Source organism: Populus trichocarpa, chromosome 7 (assembly GCF_000002775.5).
Source record: "Populus trichocarpa isolate Nisqually-1 chromosome 7, P.trichocarpa_v4.1, whole genome shotgun sequence".
Taxonomy (NCBI): domain Eukaryota; kingdom Viridiplantae; phylum Streptophyta; class Magnoliopsida; order Malpighiales; family Salicaceae; genus Populus; species Populus trichocarpa.
Window position 1 is genome coordinate 9,901,713 of NC_037291.2, and position 23,651 is coordinate 9,925,363.

At 34.9% G+C, this 23,651-nt stretch overlaps 1 protein-coding gene across 2 annotated transcripts in view; it reads left to right on the forward strand.

Annotated features, from left to right (window-relative positions):
* The window catches only part of LOC7457165 (cytochrome P450 726A27), a 45,129-nt gene extending 21,478 nt beyond the window's left edge, over positions 1 to 23,651 (forward strand). The window contains exons 2-3 of one of the 2 annotated variants that reach the window (XM_052454657.1): positions 21,907 to 22,404; positions 22,867 to 23,651. In XM_052454657.1, coding sequence (XP_052310617.1) covers positions 21,907 to 22,404; positions 22,867 to 23,487 — 1,119 coding nt within the window. In that variant the 3' untranslated portion in view covers positions 23,488 to 23,651. Of the gene's footprint in view, positions 1 to 21,393; positions 22,405 to 22,866 lie in introns of those variants that run through there. The other variant, XM_002310598.4, reaches the window with a different exon arrangement.

A 23,651-nucleotide genomic window follows, 5' to 3' on the forward strand; every position in this document is an offset into this window, starting at 1 on the left:
TGCAAGGCAAAATAATTACCCGGTTACTCTACATGAGCACAGTAACCAGATAATTACATTTGGCTGGTTACTGTGCCATGCACAATAACCAACCCGAGTTGGATCATGGTTACTGTGCATGGCATAGTAACCAGTCTGGGTTGGATCATCAGCCCAGTCCACGCCGATGGGCTGAGTCCAGCCCAATATAAAGTAGTTTGTGTTTTATTCGGGTTGGTCCCAACCCAATTTTGTTCCGGGTCCAGCCCGTTCAAAAATTTACAAAAAAAAATACATTTTCAAAAACATCCATGATTTTCTCCCATATTTTTCTATCCATTTTAATTAATATCGGTTTGTTTTTTATATACTGTAAAAACACAAATCCAATATTAAAATACTCGGTTTTCGTCAAAAAAATATTTTTTTTTGTTTCGTGCATACGGCTCAGTCTCTCAAAGCTAAAAAAAAATCATATTGTATTTTCATACAATAAAGAAAACTTCAAACAATATATTTTAGCATGCATTTTGGCTTTAGTAACCAGTTTATTAAAGTCACGGGAAGTTGGTCAATATTTCAAAAACAAATTAAAAAATATATATATATTTTGTTTTAATGTTTGGGATTAAGAATTTCTACGTAAAATGTATTTCCGATATTAAAAAGGTAGTTCTTTTATAGACATTAGAATGGTTAGGTTTTACTCGATAAGATAAGGACCTCCTCACCGAGGAGGACTTTTCTTAAACCATAGATAGACCAACAATTAGAAATACAATGAAACCTTAGCATATATCAGACAATTAAACAATGCAGCTTACCTTAGGTAGGGCACATTTGGGGTGCTAATACCTTCCCTTTACGCAACCAGTCTCCGTACTTGATCTTTGAGACCAGTTAGGGTTTCTAGTAACCAAAAACTAGGTGGCGACTCCCATTCAATTTTTTCACTGATAAGAGACAATAATTCCTTGTCTTCCCATATTTTCCAAGATAGACACTCCACACCTAATGAGGGTGGTGGGCGATCGCTGCAATGCCGTACACCTACGACACTAATCATGGGAGAATTGAGGATTGAAACCATGGGAGGCAACCAGGAGGTGAGTATGATGGAAGGCTGAGATAAATCGTCAGAAGTATGTAGAGTTCAAATTACAGATAATGGGTTACCAAAGCTGATCCTGACTAAACCTTCATTTACAACAAGAGATCACAATGCAATGCCATACAATTATAGTTATACCTCGAACATTGAAGCCCCCCTCCCTTTATTTCATACTGAGATTAGTGGGCTAACGTGGAGTGGCCGTTGTTTTACGCCTGAGGAGTTGAAAAGAGCCAAAGGCAAGGAAGTAGTGAATCTTGACAAAGAAATAGAGGTGAATAAGCCAGTAACGAAAGAGGAGTCAAATGAATTTCTGAAGTTGATAAAGCACAGTGAGTACTGCATAGTAGATCAACTCAAAAGGACTCCAGCTAGGATATCCCTCATGTCCTTGATACTCAGCTTTGAGCTGCATCGAAATGCCTTGCAAAAGGTATTGAATGAGGCATATGTACCCCAGGATATTGAACAGAAAACCATGGAGCACCTGGTGGGGAGGATCCACGCATCTAATTACCTATACTTCACAGCTGATGAATTAGATGCTGAAGGAACTGGACATAACAAACCCTTGTATATCACCGTTAAATGCAAAGATTGCCTTATTGGAAAGGTACTTGTCGATAACGGCTCGGCTCTTAACGTCTTGCCGAAACACATGTTGAAAGAAATGCAAGTCGACAAATCTCATATGAAGCCTAGTACCATGATGGCAAGAGCATATGATGGCTCGCCTAGACACATCATTGGGACTTTAGAGGTAGAGCTGTATGTGGGACCATAAATGTTCTTAGTGGCACTCCAAGTTATGGATATCCACCCTTCCTTTAGTATGTTGCTGGGAAGGCCTTGGATTCATGTAGCTGGGGCGGTAACTTCATCATTACACCAGTGTTTGAAATAAATCATGAACCGGATGTTGGTAACCATCAAAGCAGAGGAAATAATATCCATGGCAAAAAATATGGTCATACCTTTCATTGAGGCGGAGGATTGCAAGGATGAGAATCTCCATGCTTTTGAGATTGTAAACACTGAGTGGGTACCTAAAAGCACAGTGCTAAAAAAGCCAAGGATTTAAGAAGCAGCAAGGATGGCAGCTAAATGCTTCTTGGAATATGGAATCCCATTCTAGTATGACCTTTTCACTAGAATACCAAAAAGGATTAATCCGATCAAGATGAGATGTGCTGACCAAAGATTTGGGCTAGGATATAAGCCTAAAAAGGAGGATCATCGTTGGGCTGCCAATAGATGAAGAGAAAGAAGAATGGTTAGAATCGAGGGAAGAGAGCCTGAAGAAGAAAAACTGGAAATCCCTCCCCTTATGGTGTCTTTCCCAAAGGCAACATATATGATGCAACCAGATAATGGAGCAGAAGACGTTGTTCCAAGGTTGGTAACTGTGAGCATCAACACCTTGGAGAAAGATAAGGTGGAAGGAAGTGATACGAAAATAGTAGTTGAAAGGGAAGATGAAGCGCTACCACAACTGACTGTTCATATTCTAGAAGAAGTCCCCACCAAGACTTTTGTGCGAAAGCTGGCTGAGGGTGAAAAGTTTCAAAACTGGTGACCCAAGAAGCTCCCGTAGTGTTTAAAATGTAAACCCACTTTGTTTGCTTCATATGCCTCTGTCATTGTTTTATTTGCTTTTGTCATTCTGGTTGATGACACGGCTAAAAGATTGATGTCTTCTCCCAAGTGTAGGAGTGTCGGAGTAATAAATAACCCGTCAAGATCGGGGTCGAACCAAAAGGAGGTTAACTATATAAATTATAAATAATAATAATGGTATTTCAAACAAGTATAGTATAAACTCTTTTTATTACTCAACTTGAAACCACACACAAAGGAGGTTCCAATCGGATGCTTTGTCATTAATAGCTCATTATAAATTGTTAACATGATCATATTAATTATCTTATTTAAGTAACACCAAACTTTTAAATATTGTCAGGACTTCATGATGCTAACTTATGTATGAAAGTGCCAAGCATTTGTTGTACCAAGTGTTATACAACACAGATCTAGATTAACCATTTAACAAGTAAGGTATTAAGAATTAATAAGATAAAAATGATAAGACATGTTAATAGCAAGTTGTTTAGGATATAATCATTGAAGTCCATATTGAGTTTACATTATACTTATTCTTACACCATTAGTGTAACCTTTTCACCTTGACATAATAAACTTAGCTAAACATAATAAAGAAAAGAAACATAAATAAACAAGATAAGAACATAAATAAGATACAAATTAACTAAGTAAAGGAAAGAAAATGAAAAGCATAAACATGATATTAAAGAAAGCAAAACTTAAGCATTACAAAAATATAAAAAGAGAGAGAGAGCAAGAGCAAGATCTTGATCTGAACAACCAAAAACTCCTAAATGCATGGCAAATGCCTCCTTTTATAGGCCAAAATTTGGAACTATTAATTTGATGACTAATTGTTGAGTGGGTGGCCAACTCTTGACTTGGTGAAAATCCTTATCTTCTTGTCTGAACAAAATGTCATTGCTAACGTCAGAATTCAAACAGACTTGAATCATGAAAGTTCTAGGAAATTGTCTCAGCTTTCTAGGGAAAAAACTTGAGGTCATTTGGACTTCTAGAACTCAAGATATGGGCTGAACACTGAATAGTGTCTGGGCTGCAGGACAGATTCAGACTTCTCCGTTGTTGCTACAATTTGGACTTGAAAACGACCTTTTTAAATCTTGGACTCCCATGAAAGTTTTAGGCCTATGTCTTAGCTTTCCATCCATATAAAGCAGACCTAAATCCAAGATCTACAGCTCCAGATATGACCCGATGACCGAACAGTGTTCCAGTTTGGACTGAACCAGCATCTCTTTTCTAAGTTTGGCCCTCTCTTTGTCCTTTCAATTTCAGTACTTAAACTCATCAATCAATCCTTTCATTTATGTGATAGGCCTGCATTTAAGATGAACATTTACCATAAATTAAAGGTATCTTATGGTATCAGACTTGTTATTATAAAACATGCTTTAGTTAAGGAGTTATTGATACTTCAAGTGCAAAATGATGATATAAAACCTTGATAAAAATACACTTTTAAGTACTAATCAGTTGACAATCAAGGCTCATGATGTCAGCCAGATTTTGTCTTTGTCATTGAGCCCAATTTTATTATAATCAATGAGATCATGTTTTTCTCTACATTCATTTGTTTTTTTTATTCTTGCTTTTACATAAAACATTTTTCGCTTTTAGGAATCCTGAAAGCGGATCTTCCACAACATCACACACATTTAACATCCAGAATGAATGGCCAAACTTTAACGAACATGTAATCATGATGGAAGAAAAAGAATGGGATGAAAGCAATATCAGAGAATTCACAAAGCTAGTATAGCAACATAAAAAAACCTGGGAACTTGCTGTCGAAGAACTCGAAACCATAAATGTGGGTAGTGATCAGTCTAAAAAAGAATTAAAAATAGGGACCTTGATCACGCCTTAGCAAAGGATGAAGTTAACTACTCTACTACACGAGGATATGCCTGGGTTAAACACAAATATCATAGTACACAAGATCCCATTAGAGGAAGGTTGTAAAGCAGTCAAACATAAATTGAGAAGAGCACACTTGGATACATGGATCAAAGTGAAAGCAAAACTTGAGAAATAGTGGAATGATGGATTCCTAGAAGTTGTTAAATACCCGCAGTGGGTATCTAACATTGTTGTCGTACCTAAGAAGGAAGGAAAGATTAAAGTTTGCGTGGACTTCCAGAATTTGAACAAAGCTAGCCTCAAAGATGATTTTCCATTGCCCCACATAGACATTTTAGTTGGCAATGCTACCCGTAGTTCCACATATTTCTTTATGGATGGTTTCTCAGGATACAACCAGATAAAGATGGCTCCAAAAGACAAGGCAAAAATGACTTTTGTCATCCTTTAGGGGAACTACTGCTACAAGGTTATGCCGTTTGGTTTAAAGAACACAGGGGCCACTATCAGAGAGCCATGGTAACTCTATTTCATGATATGATGCATAAGGAAATCGAGGTGTATGTAGATGATATGATTGCTAAGTCAAAAGGGGAAGAAGATCATGTCAAGGTGTTGAGGAAGTTATTTGAGAGATTGAAAAATATGAACTAAGGCTCAACCCTGTAAAATGTTTGTTTGGGGTTAAGTCCGACAAGCTGCTAGGATTTATATTTAGTGGCAAAGGTATAGAGGTGGATCCTGATAAAGCAAAAGCCATCCAATCCATGCCAACCCCAAAGACAGAGAAAGAGGTGAGGGGATTCTTGGGGAGGCTGAACTATATTGCCCGATTTATAGCTCAACTAACTACCACATGTGAACTTATCTTCCGACTATTGAGGAAGAAGAATCCCGGGACTTGGAATGAGGAGTGTGAGGAGGCATTCAATAAAATCAAGCGCTATTTACGAAGTCCGCCTTTGCTTGTTCCTCCTGTGTTAGGAAGGCCATTAATATTGTATCTGACAGTGACAGAAATAACTATGGGATGTGTATTGGGACAGCATGATGAAACAAGGAGGAAAGAAAGGGCTATCTATTACTTGAGTAAGAAGTTCACTGAATGTGAGTCTAGATACATGGTGATAGAGAAACTATGTTGTGCATTGGGATGAGCGGAAAAAAGATTACGACATTATATGTTATATTAAACCACTTGGTTGATTTCAAAAGTGGATCCATTGAGGTACATATGTAACAAACCCTATCTCTCCAGCTGAATTGCAAGGTGACAGGTTTTGTTGTCAGAATATGACATAGTGCACATGACAAGGAAAGCTGTGAAGGGGAGCGTGATTGCTGACCACTTAGTTGATAATGTTGTTGAAGATTATGAGCAATTGGATTTTGATTTTCCGGATGAAAATTTATTATCAATAGAGGAAGAAGAAGAAAAGACAGATTGGTGGACTATTTTTTTGACGGAGCAGTGAATGTATATGGTAACGGGGCCGGTGTAGTGATAGTCTCTCCTGATTAGAAGCTGTATCCAGTTTCAGTTAAATTGCACTTTGAATGTACCAACAATACAGCTGAATATGAAGCTTATATACTCGGTTTAGAAGCTGCATTAGAGATGAAGATTAGAAAGGTGGATGTATATGGTGACTCAATGTTGATTATCTGTCAGGTGAAAGGAGAATGGCAAACCAAGGAATATCTAGAAGGAGTTTTGAAGATGGATAAGAAAACCTTAAGGAGATTAGCTATGGGTTTTTATCTAAACGGAGAGATTCTTTACAAAAGATCATTTAATGGAACCTTGTTGAGGTTTTTGAATGTAATAGATGCTAGTTGACCCAAAAGCCAGCAATGGGCATAGATTCATCCTTGTAGCTATTGATTATTTCATGAAATGGGTAGAAGCCTGTTCATATGCCCATGTGACTCAGAAAGTGGTGAAGAGGTTTATAAAGAAAGACTTGATTTGTCGCTATGGTCCGCCAGAAAAAGATAGTGACCGATAATGCATAGAATTTCAATGACAAAATGATAGTGGAGCTCTGTACCAAATGAAAGATCAAGCATTCAAATTCCTCACCATACAGGCCAAAGATGAATGATGTCGTGGAAGCAGCCAACAAGAATATCAAGAAAATTATTCAGAAAATGGTAGTCACTTACCAAGATTGGCATGAGATGTTGCCATTTGCTCTCCACGCATATCGCACTACAATAAGAACCTCGACATGAACTACGCCATATTCTTTGGTATATGGAATGGAGGCGGTGATGCCTTTGGAAGTAGAAATCCCCTCATTAAAGGTGTTGATGGATTCAAAGTTAGAAGAGGTTGAATGGGCCAAAGTGAGATATGAACAGTTAAACCTGATCAGTGAAAAGAGGATAGCCGCAATTTTTCATAATCAACTTTACTAGAAAAGAATGGCCAAGGCATATGACAAGAAGGTTTGACCTTGTATGTTCCAAGAAGGAGATCTAGTGTTGAAGAAACTATTTTCTCTACCAGGAGAAGATCACAACAAATGGGCTCCAAATTATGAAGGTCCTTATATAGTAAAGAAGGCTTTCTCAGGAGGAGCTCTGAAATTGTCTAGAATGGATGGAGAAGATCTAGCTAGACTTGTGAATTCTGACTCTGTAAAGAGATATTATGTCTAAATGTGCTAGGTTTCCTCCCGAAAGCAATAAAGCAAAGTTTGGCCATGATTTCTTTGTGTAAAAAACCCTTTCATTGCATTAATCTCGCGACACTTATTTCGTGCATGATTACAAGAGATGCATCATAAAGCTCTCAAAGATGAAATTTAAGCATTTCCCGGTAAAGAGGTGACCAAACCAAAATAAACCCCAAAGCTAACTCTGAGATAAAACCTTATCTTTGATAGCATTTTTTGAAATTACATGGATAAATGGTTAGGTAATCATCTCTGTAATCACACACATTTTCTTGGGATAAGAACAAGGTTTATCAATCCTAGCAACATGCATTTTTAAATGAGGAAAGACCATCTTTGTCATCCATTCACTTTCTAAAAAATTTCATCCTTTAGGGTCCCCATTTGAGCTAGATCGCGTTTCTTCCTTATGACAACCCTAACTAGGATCACACCCCACACTGGGGGGCAAACGAGAGATATTTGGAAGACACTGATAGAATCAATAGGAAAGGGGAAGGTTAAGAAAAAGTCCAACGATGGTGAAATGTCTAGAAAAAAAAAGACATAGACTAGGGGGCATAAAATACTGATGCTAGTCTTTCCTTACCATCCAGACAAAGCATTGAAGATGGATGCTAGAATTGATCATGTAATATTTAGGCTTTCATTATCGTCCAGACAGAGTATTGAAGATGAATGCTAGAATTGATCATGTAATATTTAGGCTTTCATTACCATCCAGACAAAGCAGTGAAGATAGATGTTGGAATTGATTATGTCTCATTTGGTACACAACAAAGGCTTCAAAGATGACATTCTAAAAAAAAGAAGAAAAAGAAAAAAAAAAGAAAAAAGAAAAAAAAAACAAGGTTACAAACTTTGGCTTTGGTATCAAGGATAGAATCTCCAAATGACTTTCATAGATTAGAGAACAAAAAATCGGTTATTGTAGTATGACCCATGTTAAGAGAATTCTGATCGTTAAGGTTAATAAGGTTATATGTATGTTCCCTACAAAGACAATAAGAGAAAGATGATTGATGAATAGTTGATCCTAGGTCTTTGAAACCCTCAAACACCTTTTGAGACTGTAAAATTCCTTTCTTTCAAAGCTCATAAATATAACCTACATTACAAGCCTTTAGAAGTCCTTTCTAATCAAGCGCATGTAACTTGGTTTGATAAATGTTGGTCTCATGATCCACAGGACCTGATAAAGGAATGATAATTTACTGTTGTCCGTGCAAGAACAATGCTAGTATGAGACAATCATTTTTTTATATACAGCCTTTTCAAGTATATACTTGAAACCTTTTAAAAAGTTTAAACAAAAGGTCACCTTTGAAAGAAAAAAAGAAGAGCTTGACTTAAAGACAACTGTATTCCAAAACCCAAGAAAACCCATAAAGGGAATTGTTTAAACGAGTCTTTAGTGTGTATGTTAAAAGTTCTAGTAGTCATGAACAATTTCAAGTTTTCCTGGAAAACCTGTACGTTTTCTTTTTATGCTGAGACAAAAACCCAAAAGCCCTTCATATTGAGAAAGACAAGTAAAAGCATTGGCAAGAGCATGATAAACAAAGGGTAATGAAGAATCAAGAAAGGGGGGCACCCAGTGAAAAAGTGGAGATTTCTTCATTGAAATATGATGGGTAAGAAGGACAATGAAACAAACATATGTCAACATTTGACTGCAAACACACGAAATAAGCTCATATCGAGGGAAGGGTTTTACAAAACCTCGGGGACTTATGTTTCAAGTCAGGTAAGGGTGCATGCATTATCATTCCACTTCAGAGTATTGCATACATAGTTTTATTTTTGACTTGCTTTAGGAAATATCTAAGTTGAAGTCGAGTGAGTTTGTGGACAAAAAAGGAGTCATTGAAAGAGGAGTAACAAAGAGATTAGTTTTGAACAGGGAAGGGAAAAAGAAGGGAGCAATCTTGTTTACAAGAATAGTCTTTATTGATCGTGGTTTACAAACCACATAGGATTTTGGTTTTGGTTAAAGGGGATTGGCGAAAGGAATCTCAGTTTAGCCCAACCACACACCGGATTTTGGTTCTGGCTAAAGGGGATCGGTGAAAGGAATCTCAGTTTAGCCCAACCACAAATGACCTTTGGTTAGAGAGGATTGGCGAAAGGAATCTCAGTTTAGCCCAACCACACACCAAATTTTGGTTCTGGTTAAAGGGGATTGACGAAAGGGATCTCAGTTTAGCCCAACCACAAACAGACTTTGGTTCTTGTTAAAGGGGATCCGCGAAAGGGATCTTAGTTTAGCCCCACCAGATACGGACTTTGGTTCTGGTTAAAGAAGATCGGCGAAACGGATCTCAGTTTAGCCTAACCACGCACAAGACTATGCGTCCGGTTGAAGGTGATTATTGTAAAGACAGAATTTCAGGTCAACCAAATTTCAAGAAGACCAGTTTCGGAAGACTAGTTTTGTTTATTTTTACAAAACTTACTACAAAAAATCTTTGCTCCGTAAGTATTGTAAAGAGGGGGCATCTGTTGTTACCCATTTTTGGGTCCCCGCACAAAAAACAATGCAAAAGAAAAAAATAAAAAAAATATGGTCGGAAGAAAAAAATAATAGAAGTGAAAAGAGGATGTCGGAGCGCCCAGAAAATGACTAAAAATTAGTTGAAGAGGTTCAAAAATACAAAGATTGAAATTTGACAGTATTTTGTTGACTGATGAGAGCCCTGTTGACAAAGAAAATTCAATTTGAGAAAGAAAAGTCTAAAATCAGATATTTATGGACTCAATTATATTTTATTGAAGGTTTAATTAAATTTATGGAGGGTTTGATTGCAAGAAAAAATGATTTTGAAGTCAATTTGGGCTTTAAATTGAAGAAATTAAAGTTCTGGGGTCAAATTATAATTGTTAAGAGTTAATTTGGTCAAATCAGGGGCTTAATTGCATAAATATTAAAGTTTGATAGCCAATTAGGGGTTTAATTGAAGAAATCTGAAACCAAGGACTAAACTGGAAAAGGCGAGTAAATGATAGGGCTGAAATTGACTGAATCAGGGGCCAAATTGAAGAAAAGTGGAAGTTACTGATCAATTGAGGGTCGAATTGCATAAATCAGAAACCAAGGACCAAAGTGGAAAAGGTGGCCAACTTCAAGGCCGACTGTTAATCTTGGCAGGGATGTGATTGAATTGATCAAAATTTTCAATTAAAGACTCGATTGAAAACATCACAAATTGAGGACTGATTTGTACTTTGACATAAGTTTGGCACCTTTTCATTTAAATGAAATGGCACGTTTTGGCCAAAATGACACTGTTTCATACACTGTTCAAAAAGAAAAAGAAAAAAGAAAAAAGCCCAAAACGATGCCGTTTTGAATGACACTATAGCCTTTCTTTTTTACCTTGTACGCGCAGAAAATAGGGGAAGAAGAAAGTTTTGTTCCCCTGTTTCTCACCGCCTTCTCCTCCCCTGAGGACCAAAAAGACGCCGACCAAGGACCCTTACTTGTCCAAAGCTTTCCACGTGTTGGAGAAAAGGGAGGAGAGGTGTGCCTAGGGTGGTAGAGGGGCGGCTGAACAGTGGCTGCCCCCGCCACCCTACCCCTGCGCCATTGACTGGGCAGGGGTAGTAGGTCTCCTTTTCTCCCCTGTTTTGCCTATAAATACAGGGGAGAGAGGAGACAGCGGGGACAAGAGAAAAAGAAGAGAAAGAATAGAAAAAATAAGGAAGAAGAAAGAAAGAGAGGAAGAAAAACAAAGCAGAAAAAAAAGAAGAAAAAAAATAGGGAAGGGAAGAAAAAAAGAAAACAAAGGAATAGAGAGAAAGAAGAGAAGAGAAGGAAAACTGAAAGGAGGAGGAGAAAAGAAGAAAGAAGAAGAAGAAGAAGAAGAAAGAGCGAAACAAAAACATAGGAAAAGAGAAAAACAGGGGAGAAGCATCGGAGAGAAGAAGCAGCGCCACCGGGTCAAGTCGCCATCTCTGCTACTGCAGACGACAATAACCACCCCCCTTCACGCTAGGTAATCTTCTCTCCTTCCTTGCTCCGTCTTCCATTTTCTTTCATTTACATGCAGAACGTGAGCAATTCACGTTCTGCAGCAAATGAAAATAATTGGCTGGTGGTAACCAGCCAATTATAATCTTTTGGGCCAGTGCTGGCCCATTTCATTTTCTTTATGTTGGGCCGTGCTGGCCCATTCCAATTAAATACACCGTAAAAAATAAAAATCTGGTACTAAAATACCCGATTTTCATTAACCAAAAAAAGAAAAAAACATAAAAAAATGTTTTTTTTGTGCATACGGCTAAGTGTCTCAAAGTTAAAAAATCATATTGTGTTTTTTGTCATACACCAAGAAAAAATGTTTTAGCATGCATTTTGGCTTTAATAACCAGTTTATTAAAGTCAAGAGAACATTGACCAATATTTCAAAAAAAATAAAAAAATATTTTTGTTTGGTTTTTAGTACCAGAGATAACGAATTTATACGTAAAACGTACTCTCAGTATTAAAAAGTTTTTTTTTTTTGCTTAGATTTGTTTATCAGACCACAAAACAATGCAGCTTACCTTAGGTAGTGCATATTTGGGGTGCTAATACCTCATTCCCTTTACGCAACCAGTCTCCGTACCCCATCTCTAAGACCAGTTAGGGTTCCTAGTGACCAAAATACTAGGTGGCGACTCCCAGTCCATATTTTACTGATAAGAGACAATAATTCCTTGTCTCTCTATATTTGCCATATAGACTTACATATATGCTTATGAGGGTGGAAGATCGTCGCGACGCCGCACACGTGCGACAATGCTTATTTTTCCTATGATTGTTTATTTTAATTTCTATAATGGACTCTAAGTTATTATTGTAGACAATCTATTGCTAAGTTTGATATCAAAACCGGAGTTGTGGTATATGAACTTGCGAAGCAACTGAGTTTAATAATTATGGCGGATCTACGTTATTAATCTTAGGGAGAACATTCAATACAATCAAAGATAGACTGCAGACAATTATGTTTTATTGATTAATCAACTTATCTAGTTCTTAAGGCTGCCATTGAATTAAATTACTAGTGCGAACATTGTGGTTGTTTGATGGTTAGGGTTAGTTATACAGCAGATCCGTTAACCAACCAATGTTAAGAAGAGATAAATATTCAGAATATAAATTGATATTTCGTTTTCATGATCAATTTTGATTTCCGTAGGTGGATGTTTACTTGAAACCAATGTTTGTTCTCTTGATAATTTTCAGATTTTATTTAATTTCGCTTGATAGTTTTCTGTTTTCTTTTGCTTTAACCAAGATAACATCCAAACCCCCCCAAATTGCAAATCATCTAACATAAAAATCTGACTTGAACCTTCCTCGTAGGATCGACCTCTTGCTTACTCTATACTATCTTGTGTGTTGTGTTTTAAGTTAGGGTAATTAATTTGTGCGACCGCGACATTGCAACAAATCAGGTAAGCAACATATAGATGCTCGCTTTTCTACTGAAGCTGCGTACAAAGATTTGGCTGATGGCACTGCTGAGGTTATCTGGCTTCAATATTTATTAACAGATCTACAGATTCCGTTTGTTTCTGCTCCTATCATCTGGTGTGATAACTTTGGTGCCACTTATTTGTCTGTGAATCATGTTTTTAATGCTCGCACAAAACATGTTGAGGTTGATTATCATTTTGTCTGAGATAGAGTTGCGAAGAAGGAGATTCAGATTCGTTTTATTTCCTCTCAGGACTAACTTGCAGATGTCTTCACTAAGCCACTTCCTACTGCTTCATTTACTGCTTTTCATTTCAAGCTTCGGGTTGATCATCCACTCTCAGCTTGAGGGGGCATATTATAGAATGTACCTATATAGAAAATATTCTAGTCATACTCTTGTGTGGTAACCTCCACCATTACTATTGTATATTGCCCTACACATATATATAGAAAGAGTTGGCTAACCAATAAGTTAAGCCTTCTAATTATTCTCAATTAACTTTACTTTATTAATTTGAAAAAAACTGGACACATCATACATATTATTTCTCTACATAATTGAATATTGATAATATAACAAGGATTGAAATATGATATTGAAGCTAACTACGATTATATGTATACATCTAACAGTTTATGTTAAAAACAAATCTTGGATTTTTCAATAACCTATGATGTTGTTTTATGTTCAATATAGTCATAAAAGATGAGGGAGTTAGATATACATTAAAAACTACTATGTATTTGTTAAGTAGGGTTCCTAGTAAGGTAGTTTCAAAAACATCTTATGAACCATGGACTAGTAGGAAACCTAGTTTAAGACACTTGTATGTTTGGGGTTACGTAGAAAAAGTATGAAGTTATAATACACATAAAAAGAATCAGTATTTAAGTACAACTAGTGGTTTCTTCTTAGGTTATCCAGAAAAATCTAAAACATATAAGAGCCGAGACTCAATTGAAAAGTTATAATGGATTCAAAGATTAAAGTAAAAAGAAAAAAAAAAAAAGAATTGCGCGTGAATAACATGAACCAACATGTGGAGGGTGGCAGCGAGCTTTGGGTGTGATATTATTAAAGACGATCGTATTTGGTGTTCTTGAAACTGTCTCTACATACCTGTGATGAAAAGGTGGCGCGTGTAGCAAATTACCCACAACGCTTTTTCTTCCTTCTCTCTTTTCCCATTAGCAAATTACCCAGGTGGAAACCTAATAACAGGATGTTTTATGAGCACGCTAGAAGGCTACAGAGAGAAAATGCTAACAAAATACCTAGGTTAATTCTTTAGTGCACCTTCTTTCTATTTTTCAATGTGAACGGGCCATAAATTTCTGCATGACTTAATTAATTAAAAGAGATTGGGGGTACAGCTCTCATAAACTTCAGGGCCCGTTGAATTAATCGAGGTGCGCGCAAGCTGGCCCGAACACCCACGTTAAACTTAAAAAAAAAAAAAAAGAAACTTTGTCTCTTATGAGAAAATAAATAGATTCCATTCTAAAGCATATGCAATGAAATGAGACTTGTGACATCCAAGACCATGTCCTATTAATTATCATTGAAAATAACCAAACATGGATATGAACATGTTAGCTTTCCACACGGTGCTTGACTAACCGTGTTTTTATTATTATTATTAAAAATAATTTTTTTATATTTTTAATTTGTTTTGATTTACTGATATTAAAAATAAATTTTAAAAAATAAAAATAAAAAAGTATTTTAATGTAGTTTTTTAAGTAAAAAATACTTTAAAAAACAATTAATACCATAAATCAGACACTATCAAAATTTCAAAGAAAGAGATAATCATATGCCTTTCTTCAATTCAATTGCTTTGGTCATTTGATTTCAACCAAAGAAATATCATATATATAATTTCATTTAAAATCTAGTACAACTATACAATATTTATATGCCTCTTGGATTGCTAGAAATCAGCTAAATTTAGATGCAAGATGTATAAAGTTAATTTTAGTGGTTAAAATCACGCATTGTCTCTCAAATATCAATTTTTTTATCTAATTAATCTCCTAAATTTTTCAATCAAATTGAGTCCTCTAATTTTAATTTACCAATTATTAAGGCCACCTTTCAACCCATGATCATTAGATGACTTCCACCTTTTTTCTTATGTAGACATAAAATTATAATAGTGGATAAAAGGGACTCAATCATGGATAAATTTAAATTAAAAAGGTTCTATTTAACAAAAAGTAATAGGGTAAATTAAAAAAAAATCCGGAGATAAATTATATTTATTATCTAAAAGTGTAAAAAAAATGGCCCATCATATTTAAATAAGTATTTGTAAAAAACCACTTTTGTATCCAAAATACCCTTACTAGTTTTAAAATCATTCTCATTAACCTTAAGGATATTTTAAGTATAAAATGAGACTTTTGTAATATCTTGATAATTTTGGATGTAACTATAATTTCATGATATCATGGGGTTATTTTGATAAAATATTGATACTTGAGAAGCCATATATGTTTTTTATGTCGTGACGGCATAATATATGGGTCCCCTCTATAAAAGTCTTAAGAAAAGGAGGCCAATCCACGCGATCTATGGTGTGGGAGTTTGTTAAATTTGTTTTATGATCCATAGTAATCCATAAAATCTATGTCGCATCCTGTCCGCTATTTTTTGTTTTATATACATTAAAAAAAAACTATTGAAATAACACAATTGAAGAAAACAATAGCGAAATAGTATAATTTATACTTGTCGTGATTGGAAAACATGATCTTTATAACTTTTTAGAATAACGATATCTAATAAAAGAAATTATTAAATGGGCCGGAAAGAAAAAACAAAGAAAGAAAGGGAAAAAAAAGATTTTGGAGACACATTAAAGCTCCAATTATGACACCACCAGTACCATCGAAAAGATTTCGATGAGACAAGTTCAACGACCCCAAGAAAAGTCAACCCGAGTGGGTCACACTTGTCATCAAAGGCAAGTGAGACACCCTCCACCTTTAGGCGGCAATGTGGACTAATTGGGTCACCATTAATGACCTTCTTAGGTGTCGTTAGATTTGTCTCACCGAGATCTTTTCAATAATACCAGTGATATCGTAATTGGAGCTTCAGTGTGTCTTTAGGGTTTTTCTTTCTTTCTTTCCTCTCTTCTCAATCACGACAAGTACAAACTATGTTATTTCATCAGTTATTTTCTCAATTGTGTTATCCTATCAATATTTTTAATTAATTGTGCTAATTTTAAGAAAAAAGTCCATCTTGTCTCATTTTCTTTAATAAATCTCTGCAAATTCTACTTTAAGACGTCCATTTCTTGCAACTTCTAATGCATTAATTAATTGTAGGAATGAAGTGATGAAGTTATCTTTTGGAAACATGACTTTGAAAATGAATTTTTTTAACATTTACAAGCAACCTGAAGATGATAATGATTTATAGGAAGTAGAATTTATTAAAAAATTAGTTTATGATCAATTTGAAACTACTTTTAGTGAAACTGAATTTAATGAATCTGAAGATTTGCACACAGTTTATTTTCAGGAAGAATCAAAGGCAAGTAGTTGGAGACCAAAAATTGAGGAATTGCCACCACGATCAATTGAGTTCATATCTTCAAGTGTTCATCCACCAAAACCTGATTTAAAGTAGTTACCATATGATCTCAAGCACTCATTTTTGAGAGAAAATAAAACAATTCCAATAATAATCTCTTCCAAACTTAATGCACATAAAAATGTAAGTTATTACAAACTCTGAAAATGCACAAAAATACATTAGGATTGTAACAGTCCTGATTGTTCTATTCTATAAATGCTAAAAGATCTTGACATATGCTTTTAATGTGAGGGTAATTTTTTTTGTAAAGAATTCTACCGAAATTCCGGTAGAGTTTCCTTTGTATATAGAACGTCCCAAGTTATCGACTACTTTCAATTTACCTGTTCAATCCATCACAACATTGTACAAGGGTTTTGGACTTTATTTCCATCATCAATACTCAACACCTCATAAAATCCATTCACACAATATATATATATATATATATATATATATATATATATATATATATGTCTTACAAACAAGATCGATATAAACATGTCCCACAAATCATATTATAAAGTCAAAAGGAAAAGGGACACTAACATTTAATGAGAGAATTTAAAATATAACATAAGTATTCTTAAAACTTTCAAAAGGATTAATTAAGGATAACTAAGGAGTTCTAGTTGAAACAATATCAGAGTTTACATAACTAACATACTACATGTTGAGCTAACATTTTTATATGCATCAAAGTTTACAAAAAAAAAAAAAAAAACATATTGCATGATCTAGCTAATGCTATTATGCTTGAGATAATTATTTTTTTTTTTACATAAGCTTAACAAAGCAGAATCCTAAAAACTAATGAGCTCCCTGGGTATTAGATGGACATGTTACAAAAACAACTTAATAAACATATAATTATATTGACATCAGAATTATAAATGATCATGTAATGAATACAAATAAAGCAAAATTCTATTGGTGTCCTAAGGATTCTAATAACCAACTTATAAATATCTTGGAACTCATTTAAAGACCAATTAAACATCATTTATTTATTCTTAATTTATTACTCTTATATGAACCTAGCAACTTTGTTTAATTTGTTTTATTAGATCTTCAAGTTTGCATAGTCCAACCTGGATATTTTTAGGCAATTATACTTATCAAATTTTCCAAGTCATCCAAATATGGATACCCTTTACGAATCAAGCCTTATAGATCATTCCCGGGTGTCCCAACGTGGACGCCATTAGTTAAAGCTACTCTTATAATTCATTTCCTGGCAATCCTATCACAGATGCCATTAGCCGAAACTAATCTGGTAATGGATGCCATTAGTCGAAGCTAATCTTGTAATTCATTTCCTGGCATCCTTATCATGAATGTCATTAGCCGAAGTTAATCTCATTAATACACCAGACTTTATTTATATTGAATATAATATTATTGTAATTGCATTCATCAAGGAGATTTTAAATTACATAAGCATTAAGGAGAGGGAAACCACGCACTTGCTCCGCCTGTCTCATGACTTTCTCTAGTAGAAGATCCAATCCTAATCACTCCTCCTAAATCACAAAGAAGTCTTTGGTCATGATTCTTTCAAGCCAAATGTTATAGGCAATCCATATTCATTCATTATACATATGATACTTTCTATGCATGGTCATTTCCTCATCATAATGTACATATACATATCAAGTGTATTTCTTTAGAGTTAGTATATCAACGTTCAATTGTTCGCACGACTTAGTTTTGCATCAATGAGATTTTAGTATCTATGACTTGGGTTTGCGTCAACGAAATTTCAACATCTATTTATGTCTAGACCCTTTTATATGTTTCTTTTGAATGTTGACATATACATCTCCCACGATGTGGAAGAATTAATTTCAACATGAATCATTAGCATGCCCAAAATTACTCGTCTTCTACACACATGTAAATTTGTCCATCAATTCACAACATGACCAGTCTATAGTTTTGAGTCTCTAAATGGAATTCTAGAGCTTCAATTTAGGTGGGGCCAAATCCTACTGAAATTTAACATCCTTAAGTACAACTTTCATGTATAACTTTGCCCAAAATTAAGCTATTCATCTATTCTAAAATTAGTTAGAAGTCAGGTAGTGAAATCTATCCTGTTACAAACAACTTGTTCACTCAATGGTATTTTACCTATATATAAATTTCTATAATTCCAATTGCAGCAAGACCAGTGCCAAATGTTAGTTAACTTAATTCTCTACAACTTTTATATAAAACGTTACAACAATTTCTATCAACTTCTATGTCTAACAATAGTTTTAATTCTGATAACCAAACTGTCCTGTTATGAACAACTTGACCTCTTAATGGTATTTTGCCCAAATCTAGAGTTCTATAACTCCAATTGCGGCAAGACCACTGTCAAATGTTATCTAACTCATTCCTCTACAACTTTTATATAAAACATTACAGCAATTTCTATCATCTTCTATGTCAAATTTGTGTTGGGATTTTCATTACCAAACTGCCCAAACTTGAATTCATGGATTTAGACACTAATCAAACATTTTCAATGCATCTTTTTAACATAATAGGATTCCATTATGTATAAACTCTATTAGGAACCGACAATTGAAGTTCATTCCTTATCAAAACATCAAATCATTATTTTTTTATTTTATTTTCATAATAACATGATTCACACAACTTCAAGCATCAACACAAAGCATATAAATGCAAATTAAGAGATATGAAAAGAAGTTAAAAATGATTTCACATACTACACATTTCATCAATCCTTATCATTGAACATAAAACATCATTATACTAGTATAATACCATTGAAGACTCCCCCTCCCCTCATATTTTTTTTTCTTTTGGCCAAATGGTGGGGGTTTCCTTCAATCCTAGTTAAAAATGTTGTGTTCCTAGACTATTTATGCTCTAGAGTATGTATTTGCTTTGATTTTTCATTTACCCTAATTTAATTCAAGAATCCTAAATCACTTCATTTGGTGCTTTCTTCTTATACAACCTAACACCTCACATAACAAGTTTCAAGGGTAAAGGGTTACTCTTACCTCACGAATTTGGAAGAATCTTGAGAGAGTACTTGGGTGATGTTCTTCTCCTCCCTTTCGGTTTTCCTTCTTTTTTGTTAATGTTTTAATCGGTTCTCTCTCTCTTTCTCTACTTCAAATTCTTGTTTTTTCACCTTACAATTATTCTTTTTTCACTCTTACACTTGGTAAGGGAGACATGCAAAGGATTTCTGGTTTGAAATTGAAATGGGGACTATTCTTTTTTCACTCTTTTTTCACCTTACAATTATTCTCTATGGTTTCCGCCAGCTTTATGAAGATGAAAAGTCTCCATCTTACTCTCTCACATGTACTTATACCCCTTTCTAATTGGGACTAGGCTTTGTTTGGCTATTGTTCTATTAATTCCTAGTATTTCTTCCTCTTTTTTTATACACTTTAATCCTCTATCTTGTAATTTTTCATTCTCACACTTTAATAGTTAGATTGAGATCATAATTTATTTACTTATTCTGAACTTACTCCATAAATATTGAATTTTTTTTGTTCCCTAATAAATTTCAACTTGGGGTTTACAAGGATGGATCATAGCTCACATAAAAAGGAATTAGTCATTTGATTTGCACACACATGATTTATTTGAAGAAAAATGCTAAACCCTCTAGAGAATTGCAATGAAGGCTTAATCCTAGTATGAAAGAAGTAGTAAGGAATGAAGTCATTAAGCTTCTAAACAATGGAATCATTTATCCTATTTTTGACAGCAAATGGGTAAGTCCTACCCAATTTGTACCTAAAAAGTCTGGAGTCACTGTGATAACAAATGAGAAAAATAAGTTAATTCCATCTAGGACTATTACTAGTTGGCGTATGTGTATTGACTATAGAAAACTTAATTCAATGACTAGAAAATATCATTTTCCTTTACTTTTTATGGATCAAATCTTAGAAAGAGTTGCAGATCATGAATTTTATTGTTTCCTAGATGGTTATTCAGGTTACAACCAAATTGAAATTGCATTTGAAGATCAAGAGAAAACTACTTTCACATGTCCATTTGGTATTTTTGCATATCGAATGATGCTTTTTGGATTATGTAATGCACCAATCATGTTTCAAAGATGCATGCTTAGCATATTCAGTGATATGGTTGAATGTTTTCTTTGTAGGCCCTCCATTCAAGCAACATTACGAAGTTCAGATGCTATTTATTCACTTTAAACCACCCAAGTGAAAGGTTCATGGTTTTTTATTTTATTTTATAAGTATTTATACTTTTATTTTTAGAATATTTATCATACACAACTAAGAACAAACATGACTTTATTATTAGAGGGTCCCTGAATCCCACCAAAAAGTTTCATATATATATATATATATATATATATATATATATATATATATATATATATATATATATAATAGCATTAGAAAACACAATAGAAGAGCTCATTCACAATGGTTTTTACTTAATTTACTACACAATAAAAATCCACACTTATAAACACTTAGGAGGGAGTGTTTCTTTTCAATGTGAGATATTGTTTTTTTTATTTTTTATTTTTTTTACAAACTACACCAATATATAGTATTATCACTTTGTTACATGTAAAAAAAAACGATGATGGGGATATCAAAGCATATATTTTTCTGCAATTTCGGTTAAAGTTTATTATGAAAAATCTATGTTAAAAGTTTTAACTATCTTTATTTTGGTTATAATTACGTGGAATACGCATTTCCTTTGATCAATACCGAAATCAGAGATACCTGTAAGAAACATTTATCTCCAATAGTCAAGTTTGTCCATTAAGTCTTTAACAGTGGCTCCATTAGAAAATTACAGTTTTGTCCTGGGCTACCCATTATAATGTAAGGATATACTTAGTTGAAATAAATATATAAAAATAATATTCAAGTTTTAATAAACATAAATTCAGAAGGATCGGCGAAAACCATCAGCCATCAATAGGTGGAGTGGCGAGGACTCCATTGATTTTTCTTCTTGTTACTTGTTTGGACATGACTTGTCGTTCCATCAATTATTGAAATTTTTGGACATTTGATCACATCCAAATCCTATTCAATAAGATAAATATCCAATAATAATAGACATCAAGTAGTCGAATTAGCCACACTACTCAATTTAACCAGTTTTTGCAGCTTAGTCAATCCTAACCATTTTAATTATGGAGCAAGTATTCCAGTTTATCCAGATCCTTGTACCTTTCCTCCTCTTAATCTTCACAGTTCTGAGATTGTGGAAGAAATCACAAGGTAACAACTCATCAACTCCACCTCCACCTCCACCTCCACCTCCTGGACCATGGAAATTACCCTTAATTGGAAACCTTCACCAGCTACTTGGCTCTCTACCCCATCAAGTCCTAAGAGACATGGCCAATAAATATGGACCAGTCATGCAACTTCAAATTGGAGAAGTTCCCACTGTCATTATCTCATCACCAGAAGCAGCAAAAGAAGCAATGAAAACCCAGGAGATCAACTTTGTCGACAGACCTTGTCTCCTTGTTGCAAAAGTCATGTATTACAATAGCAAGGACATTGGCTTTGCCCCATATGGAGACTATTGGAGACAAATGAAAAAGGTTTGCGTATTGGAGCTACTTAGCGCGAAACGTGTAAAATCATTCAGATCAATCAGGGAAGAAGAGGTATCAAATTTTATTAGAGCCATTTATTCAAGAGCAGGTTCGCCAATCAACCTTAGCAAAATGATGTTTGATTTATTAAATGGCATCACTGCAAGAGCAAGTGTTGGTAAGAAATACAAGCACCAAGAAGCATTCTTACCGATTATTGAGCAAGTGATAGAGGCAGTAGGAGGTACGAATATTGCAGATGTATTCCCTTCCTCTAAGCTGTTGTACATGATCAGTAGGTTTAGGTCTAGGCTCGAAAGGTCGCATCAAGACGCTGATGTGATCCTAGAAAACATTATATATGAACATAGAGTCCGCAGGGAAGTGGCAAAGACTGATGAAGAGAGTGAAGCGGAGGATCTTCTGGATGTTCTTTTGAATCTCCAGAATCACGGGGACCTTGGATTCCCTTTGACAACAGACAGCATCAAAGCAACCATCCTGGTGAGTATATATGCTTCACAATTAATGTTCTACCAGGAGTGCTGATCAAGAACATTTGATCTACTTTCTATATATATATATATATATTCTAAGCTTATAAGGCACCTTCTGCAAAGTTTTTGAAGACACATCCAAAGTCAACGGTCCATCGTTGAACCAGATGTTTTGAAACAGTGAATTTCAACGGCCAGAGACATGGCCGGATCTGGCCATAGAGGTGACCGGATTTTAGAGGCATCCGTCATGACTCACTGGCCGCGCCAGACCACGTGGAAGTACTAGCGCATTTTGAAGGCCTTCAAAGACACTAGAGAAAGCACACATTAATTAAACTAAATACCAATCCCAATGTCAAACAATTGGAGCTCCATAATCAAGACAAAAGTTCTCTTCTACGAGTTGGATCAATATATGTAAGAAAGATATGATTAGCACTTCCCTAACTCTGTAATCTTGTTGCAGGAACTATTCGCCGGTGGGAGTGATACATCATCAACATTAATGGAATGGACAATGTCCGAAATGTTTAGAAATCCGAGGGTAATGCGAAAGGCACAAGAGGAAGTGAGGCAAGTCTTTAGTAATACTGAGAATGTTGATGAAACATGTCTTCACAATTTGGAATTCTTGAAGCTGATTATCAAAGAAACTCTGAGACTACATCCTCCAGTTCCTTTTATTCCAAGAGAATGCAACAAGACGTGCGAGATTAATGGATATGTCATACAGGCTAAAAGTAGAGTAATGATCAATGCGTGGGCTATTGGAAGAGATTCTGATCATTGGACTGAAGCTGAGAAATTCTATCCAGAGAGATTCCTAGATAGTTCGATTGATTATAAGGGTACTAATTTTGACTTCATCCCATTTGGTGCTGGGAAGAGGATGTGTCCTGGCATTTTATTTGGTATAGCTACTGTCGAGCTTCCACTTGCGCAGCTGCTATACCATTTCGATTGGAAACTTCCAAACGGAGACCTTTTAGAAGATCTCGACATGAATGAAGTTTTTGGGGGCACGGTTAGAAGGAAACATCAACTCAACTTGATTCCCATTCCCTTTTATCCTTCGCCCTTGCAATGAAGAAAATCTGCCAAGATTTTCACCTAAAATATTGTTCCTACATAAACTCTACATGTGCTATGAACTGCATTAAGTTCAACTTGTACCATAAGCAATAAATTCATTATCTTCAAACACAGATGAATTGCACGCAAGAAGGCGACTCATTCCTGTTCGCTTTTCCA